Source organism: Sminthopsis crassicaudata, chromosome 4, assembly GCF_048593235.1.
Source record: "Sminthopsis crassicaudata isolate SCR6 chromosome 4, ASM4859323v1, whole genome shotgun sequence".
Classification (NCBI taxonomy): Eukaryota; Metazoa; Chordata; class Mammalia; order Dasyuromorphia; family Dasyuridae; genus Sminthopsis; species Sminthopsis crassicaudata.
In genome coordinates, this window is record NC_133620.1 from 151103398 (window position 1) to 151112115 (window position 8718).

The 8718-nt window shown below is 38.8% G+C and overlaps 1 protein-coding gene across 3 annotated transcripts in view; it reads right to left on the reverse strand.

The window, feature by feature from the left end:
- Nucleotides 1-1084, reverse strand: part of PHACTR2 (phosphatase and actin regulator 2) — a 326455-nt gene extending 325371 nt beyond the window's left edge. The window contains exon 1 of one of the 3 annotated variants that reach the window (XM_074309635.1): nucleotides 740-1084. In XM_074309635.1, the coding sequence (XP_074165736.1) occupies nucleotides 740-1013 (274 nt within the window). In that variant the 5' untranslated portion in view covers nucleotides 1014-1084. The remainder of the gene's footprint in view (nucleotides 1-739) is intronic. The other 2 variants (XM_074309630.1, XM_074309631.1) reach the window with 2 other exon arrangements.
- Nucleotides 1085-8718: the final 7634 nt, after the last annotated feature.

The following is an 8718-nucleotide window of genomic DNA, read 5'->3' on the forward strand; positions in this document are numbered from 1 at the left end:
CACTTCTGTTGCAGATTAATTTCAAACTAAAGGAAAACCTTTCTTGCTGACACAGAGAAGCTTCCTCTTCCTGACAGAGAAGCCCTAGACCTCCAAAGTAATGAAGCTTCCTGGACGCAAGGAAGGGGTTACCACAAACAAAAGATCCAAGTCATTTTGCTTTAAGATTGTTTTCATCAAAAGGACAGTTAGAGTAGAAATACATAGTACCTTGCTTTAACAATGTCAGACAATTGATGGCGATAACACAAGGGTATCATAGCAATCCGAAGATTCCTGGGGCCAATCCAAAGAGCGTTTCCTGCTCCCCAGTTCTCCACTCTGCCCAGGACCGTCAGCTGCAGTCTGGGGACTCGAGGCGGTAGTGACAGGACGTACATGGGTGAGTTAGTTACTGGCCCCCAGAAGAAGGGCTTGGTTGCCGGCAGCCCCGGGCACTCGGCCACCTGCAGCCAAATGCGCCGCCGTCACGCCTGCTCCCCAGAAGTCTGGGGCGAGCTCAGTACCCCAGAAGAGCTGCTCGGAGCTGCTGTTTGACCAGGGCATGGGCACGTGTGGGGCATGGATTGTGCCCATGCACAATCATGGACATCACACATTCTCCGTTACACACGAGAGCCAGAGAAGACAGACACACCTGCTGACCCTTTCCCTCTATTCTAGTCCCTATTCTTGAAGCCTCTGGGTCCCCAGTCTCCGAGTCTTCCTCCACCCCACCAGCCTTGGGGACGTGACTTACCTGAGCCCGTAAGGTGGAGCAGGAGCGGGCGGCCCCTGCTGGAGAACGAGGAGAGGTCGCTCTGCGAGCGGCCTCGGGGGCTGGGGTCGCCCGGCAGCCAGCGGGGACCGCAGGGAAGCTGGGGAACGGGAGCCGGCGTGGTCGCTTCGCCAGCCCCAGGAGCTGCGGCCCCCGCCCGCCCTTCCTTGTTCTCCGCTGCCTCTCTGGCAGTCTCCTCGCCCTTCCTATGAGGGTGCGGGTGCTCCGGGGTCTCTCGTTTACCCTCCTCTGCCATCCCCACCCGGGCGGAGGCGGCTGAGGCTACCGGAGAGCCCGAGCCGACGTCCGGGCTCACCGCTACGAGGGCAGGGTGGGGCAGCAGGCACAGCTAGGGGGCTGTGCCCTCCGGCGCGAGCGGCTGGAGCGAAACCGGGAAAGACAAGCTTTTCAGTTCCCGGTGGCAGAGATGGTCCTCGGGGGAAGGGGAGAAAAGGGACAGGGAGGATAGGGTGAACACGGAGAGGGGAGATGCCAATGAGGAGGGCAGGAGGAGAGGGAGGAAGAAGGAAAAAAAAAAAAAAAAGAGAGAGGAAAAAAAAGTTTATACAGGAAGGAGCCGCCTACAGCTGGCCCTTGTTAGCACCAGCATTTGGGGCATGGACAGTGGTGCTACCAGAGATGCTTGCCACAATTGACTTGGCCAAACCCTCTTCTCTGTCTGTCTCTGTCCTTGTTTCTCTCCCCCTCTTCTTTTCTCTTCCCTCTTCTTTTTCTCATCTCTTTCTGTCATTCTCTGTCTCTCCTCTCTTTTCCCTTCTTTCTCCTGTCTGTCTTCTCTTACTCTCCCCCCTCTTCCTCTTCTCTCTTTCTCTTTCCCTCACTCTCCCCTTGTTTCTGTCTGTTTCTCATTCCTGTCTTCCCCCTCTCTCCTCTTCCTGCCTTTCTTCCTTTCCTCCTCCCTCTCTCTCCCTTCTCTCTCCCCTTATGTGTTTCCTATGTTTCTCTCTCTCTTCCCTCACTTTCTTTCCCTACTTTTTCTATCTGTCTGTCTGTCTATCACACACACACACACACACACACACACACACACACACACACACACACACACTCCTCCCAAATTATTGGATGCTAGGAGTTGGTTTTCTCCTGGGGGAGAGCATGAACCACTTTGTTACCCCTCAGATGATGTTCAGAAGCTGAGTTCTTGCTTCATGATAGGAAAGACTTGTTGAGGACTCCGCAATTCCAGCTCAGAATCATAAAATTTTAGAGATAGAAGGGATCTTGGAATGCTTCCAAACCACCCTCCTTATTTTATAGGATGAGGCCCAGAGAAACTTACCTGGCTAAGGTCAACTATGTAATTGGTATCAATGGAGGGTCAGAAATCTTTCTCCTGATTCCTGATCCAGTGCTGTTTTCCATACTATAACTGCTTCTTGTTAAAATTCCATTATATTAGAATGGTACCAGAAAAGTCTGAGAAAAATAATGACGAATATTGAGTATTGAAAGACCTTTCTAAGGTGTTTTTGGGGAGACAGAGTGAGGGGGAAAATGAACAAGGATTGGAGGAGATATTGTTTTGGCCTGCATTTACTCATCTCTTCAATGAATGGTTGTATCTATCTTTAAGGTCATTTTCATCTCTGAAGGTCTATCAATTTGTCTGAGATTTTGATGGAAAGTTAGGACTATCAAATAAACACTGATAAAAATGATACATGTCAATAATTCAAAAATTTGTGTTTTCTTACATAAATTTCTCAACTCTTGACAAATATCACAACCCCATTTTATGCTACTTCAAGTTAAAAAGTAAATCCTAGAAATGTATTTTTCATGAGTATCTTAGATGCCAGCATTAGGCAAATCCTAGATTGATTATTCTACATATTGTCTAGACTTGCTATATATTATATCTATCTATCTATCTACCTATCTGATATCTACCTATCTATCTATCTATCTATCTATCTATCTATCTATCTATCTATCTATCTATGTCTATGTCTATATATTTCTTTCCAGGATACAAATATACTATTTTTTTATAATTTAAAAAAATTTATAATTATACTTTTTCCCCCTTCCTTCCCTCTATCCCTTCCCCTAGATAGCAGGCAGTCTTATACATGTTAGATATGTTATAATATATCCTAGGTACAATATATGTGTGCAGAACCGAATTTCATGTTGCACAGGAAGAATTGGATTCAGAAGGTAAAAATAACTTGGGAAGAAAAACAAAAATGCAAACAGTTTACACTCATTTCCAAGTGTTCCTTCTTTGGGTGTAGCTGATTCTATCATTGATCAATTGGAACTGAATTAGATCTTCTCTTTTTCAAAGATATTCACTTGCATCAGAATACATCCTCATACAGTATTGTTGTTGAAGTGTATAATGATCTCCTGGTTCTACTCATTTCACTCAGCATCAGTTCATGTAGGTCTCTCCAGGCCTCTCTGTATTCCTCCTGCTGGTCATTTCTTACAGAACAATAAATATTCCATAACATTCATGTACCAAAATTTACCCAACCATTCTCCAACTGATGGGCATCCATTCATTTTCCAGTTTCTAGCCACTACAAAAAGGGCTGCCACAAACATTTTGGCACATACAGGTCTCTTTCCGCTCTTTAGTATTTCCTTGGGATATAAGCCCAGTAGTAGCACTGCTGGATCAAAGGATATGCACAGTTTGATCATTTTTTGGCATAATTCCAGATTGCTCTCCAGAATGGGATTCGTTCACAACTCCACCAACAATGCATCACTGTCCCAGCTTTCCCACAGCCCCTCCAACATTCATCATTATTTGTTCCTGTCATCTTAGCCAATCTGACAGGTATATAGTGGTATCTCAGAGTTGTCTTAATTTGCATTTCTCTGATCAATAGTGATTTGGAACACTCTTTCATATGGGTGGAAATAGTTTCAATTTCATTATCTGAAAATTGTCTGTTCATATCCTTTGACTATTTATCAATTGGAGAATGGCTTGATTTCTTAGATAGTTCTGTGAATTGGTCCAATCATTCTGTAACAATTTTGAATTAACCTGAGAAACTGACTAAAATGTTCATTTCTGTTTTATCCAGATATCCCACTGCTAGGCTTATACCTCAAGGAGCTAAAGGAAAAAAGAATCCCATGTGAAATACTTTGGGAGCACTTCTGTAATAGTAAAGAACTATAGATATGAATCAATTAAGGAATGATGATATACATGAACCAATGGAATATTATAAAGAAATATTAAACATGAAAAATACAATGGAAGACATATGAACTGATGCACTGTGAAGTAAACAGAACACCCCCCAAAAAAAAAACCCACAGTATAGACAATGATTATAATAATGAAAACGGAAAAATAAAAACAATGGAATGGAATGGTATGTAATTACAAAAGAAAAGATGAGAAAATACGCATCCCTCCTTTGTAGAAGTAGGAGATAATGGAAATGGAACATTGCATATATTGTCACCCAGATGATACCATAGTTAATTTTGCTGAATTGCTTTTTTCTTTTTCTTTTGTTACAAGTGATGACTGGATAGAGGAAGGAAGTAGCTGTTAAAGCTAAAACTAAAGTTTGCACTAAAACTTTGGAGACATCTGACATATGGAAATAAAAGTGATGTAAACACAAAAAGTATCAATAAAAACATAAGAATAATTTCTATCCTCAGATATAACTGAAATAGCATTCGAAAAAAAATTTTCAGCTAACCTTTAATAACCTATATCAGATTAAAATTCATACTTAGCCTCAATATTGCCTGAGTTTTGCTTACTATTTTTCTTCACTATCACAATCTGACCTTTATCTTCACCATGCATCTCTTCCTCTTCCACCTTTCTAAAATATTCATATCTTTTCACCCAGAGATTCCACTGCTAGGCTTATAGGCTTATATTCAAGGAGTTAATGGAAGAAAGGGTCCCATATGAAATACTTTGGTAGCACTTTTGTAGTAGCAAAGAATTACAAATATGTACCATTTAAGGAATGATAGCACATGAAGCTTTTCCCTATATGTTTAAGACTCCCCACATGAAGCTTTCTCTGACTGTATTATCTAATCACTTTATTAATCCTGGTGTACATCAATCAGTCAGGCAATACACAATTATTAAGCACCTACTGTGTACTAGGCACTAAACTAAGTATACAAAGAAAGATAAAAGATGGTCTCTGACCTCAAGAAGTTCACAATCTAACATAGGAGGGAACATGAAAACACTTACAAATACAAAAAGTTATATGTAGGATAAATTGAAAATAATTAACAGAAGAAATATGCTAAAATTAAGGAAGGATGGAAAAGGCTTCCTGCAGAAGCTTTAGCTGAGACTTAAAGGAAGCTAGGAAAGTCAGGAGGCAGAGGTGAAGAAGAGAGATACAGGTAAGGGAGACATGACTTTGAACACCAAAGAAAGGAGTTATATTTGATTCTAGAGGTTATAAGAAGTCACTGGAGTTGATTAAGTAGAAGGGGTAAAATGATCAAATCTGCATTTTAGAATGATCACTTTGATAGCTAAATGAAAGATAGATTGGAATGAGAAGAGATTTGTGTCAAGCATTTGGACCAGCAGATTATTATAATGTTCTAGGTGCATTAGAGTCTGCATTAGAGTGGCAGAAATAATGTTATGAAGATAAAATGAACAGATCTTGGCAACAGATTAGATTCTAGGCAAGAGAGAGTGAGGAGTTAAATTATACCTCTGTGTATATATAGTTGAAATGGTGTAACCAGAAAGATCTGAGATCAAATATGATCTCAGAGGCATACGTTAGTACATGCCTCTGGGCAAATCACTTAACTCTATTTGCCTTAATCCTCTGGAGAAGAAAATAGCAAACCATTCCAGTATATTTGCCAAGAAACTTCCATAATGGGGTCACCAAAAGTCAAACACAACTGAACAACAATATAATATTGTTAAAATGGTTAAGATTCACTACAAAATCGTGGGGTATTAGAGCTAAAGAGACCCTTAAAAATTTACTTCTCCAATCCCTTTATTTTACAAATGAAAAACAGGAGGATTCAGTAGAAAGTGTGCTGTCTTTGGAGTCAAATACTGCCTTTGTTACTTGTATGGCCTAGGCCCAAAGGAACTAATTTTTCCTCATTTGTAAAATGAGAATGTTGGATCAGATGGTTAAGCCTTCTACATCTACATTTGTAAACTTCTGGGTTCATTTTTGCTTTCTTTAAATTATAAGTTTCTTTAAGAGAGGGACGATGAATTCTATCTCCTTATCAATTTCTCATTTCTAGTATAGAGATGGCTGTGATATTCACAGTGGGTATTTAATAAATGTTAACTGATTAGCAAACCGATAACAAAAAAAGCCCAGCCATTTAATCCAATTCAATTCTAAATAAACGTATTTAAATGCCATATATTTATTCTCACTCAAATATTTTTGTAGAAACTAGTATGTCCCAGTAACTGAAAAGAAAAACCATCATATTACTAAACCTATCCCCCAGATCAAAGATGTATGTAGCCACTGATCTTAGTCACATGGTGAAGTTAAGATGACATACAAAGCATCCAATGAAACTACTTTCATTGGGTTTCTCTTTCAAATATATGGCCAATTCAGCATTCTTTTCTTGCCGTTTTGTGAAAAACATCAAAGAAAACCTGCATTCTGCTCTAGGCCATCTTGTACCTTAAACTATCTCATGTTAGACATGAAAAGGAGATTTTTATTTAAGACTTAAAAAAACAAAAAGTCAATGAAGCCCATTAATATATTGTATTTCAAAGGAGTCTAATATTTAAGAGAGATACCCACAGTAATAAAAACATATAAACATAAATAAATATAACATAATATTTGACTCATAATAGATTTCTGAATAATATTATTTTTCTTAGGAAATACCAAGCTTTTGTCCTATGTTGCATATTTTGTTTGCATAATACATATAGGTTTTTAAAAAAAAATCCCACAACTCTCCAAAGGAGAAAAAAAAAAGGAATCAAGATGGTATCAAAAATGAAAAAACAGAATTCAAATGAGGTGATTAGAGGTCAATGTAGAGTCAACAAATGTTAGAATTGAAAGGAACTCGAAGGTCAACCTTCTAGTCTGGTCCAAACTCTTAGTTTTTTTTGAGGGGGGTTGTTTGTTTTTAGATGATGAAATGAAAAAAATTGAAGCTATTTGCCTAATGTATCATAGCAAGGAGTGGTAGAGTCAATATTAGAATTTAAGTACCCTGAGTCAATAAAATTGAGTAAAAACTTGATAAAACTTTTCAATAACAGTTAAAATGAAAGTAAGTGAAAATTTTTAGTAAAAGTAGAGCAACATTGGAAATCTCAAAAACATACATGCCAATTCCCACCTACCCAGGGCTCCTCAAACAAGTAAACAAAAACAACAGCAACAAATACAACAACAACCTTCATTGTATTCTTTCTCCAAAACACTAGACCTCTGGATGGGATAAAAGTATAAGAGCAGGCCTCTGACTCTAAGGAGTTTATTATAATTTAGCTGGAAAGAAAATATTGACTACACATGAAATAAAGCAATGTAGCATGTAGCTAATTACTTAGTAGGTGTTTGATAACTTTTTGTTGCTGATTTTTTTAGTTAAATTGAGCAATATAAAATGAGTACATATAATTAAATGCTAAATTTTGGAGTATAAATTTTAAGTGACATAGTAACTGGAAAAAAGGAAAATGTCGATATGGGAGGGCAATCAGGAAAGGGAAATGGTGACAGGAGCAAATCCTTGAAAGATGGAATAAAATTTGTTTTGTTGGAGGAGAATAGGGAAGAGATTCTTGAGGGGAAAGAGTCAGGAGAGAACATAGTATGAACAAAGGTATGTGTGAAGAAATGATTATGGTGTGTGTGTGTGTGGGAGAGAGAGAGAGAGAGAGAGAGAGAGAGAGAGAGAGAGAGAGAGAGAGAGAGAGAGAGAGAGAGAGAGAGAGAGAGAGAGAGAGAGAAGAAGGAGGAGGAAGAGGAAGAGGATATGGAGAGGAAGAGGATATGGAGAAGAAGAAGGATATGGAGAAGAAGGAATAGAAGGAAAGAAAGAAGATGAAGATGAAGGCTTATGGATATAGACATAAACACCTACCCAGAAGAGGTCATAGCTATAAATATGTGGATACACTCATATGCTACTCTTCATATGATGAAAGTTGTGGCTTAAGAATTCAATCCATGACAGACCTTCTCCCACTTCTTGAACTTTGTCTTTGCATAAAACTGTTTCTCCTGCTTGAAATGCTCTACCTTCTCACCTATGACTCCAGAAATCACTATCAGTTAATCAATGAATCAACAAACATGTGTAATCACCTACTCTACTAAGTGTTGGAGATATAAAAAGAAAACACTCCTGGTCCTTAATGAGCTTACAATATAATGGGGGAGATAATAAGCAAACTAATATGTGCTAACAAGTTATATACAGTATAATTAGGAAATGATTACCAAAGGGAAATCACTGGAATTAAGAATAATTGAAGAAGACTGACTGTAGAGAGGAGGATAGGATGGATTTTAGATTAGATTTAAAGGAAGCTAGGGAAGTCAATAGTCAGAGAGCTAGAGAAAATGCCTGTATCCAAGAGATGGCATGTCTTGTTTATGGAACAGCCAGCTTCCTTCCAGGCTCAGTTTGATTCATTTCATATAATGAGACTTCAGCTGAGTCTCCTCATGCTCCCAAATTATTAGAGTATTTTCTCCTGAACTGTTTAGTTACGTCTGTGTACATTTTATTCTCTAGCCCCATCTTCACCTGCCACCATTTATCCTTGAGGAGAGGGCCATTTTTTCTTTTTTATGTTTTATTTCTCAGGGATAAAATATAGTGCCTTGCACATAGTAGGGGCATAATAAATACTTATTGAATGAATGAAAATAAATATGACAAGAGGTATTTTGGGTTGTAGAGAAAATACTCTAGAAATCTAGACATAGACTGGGAAAGGC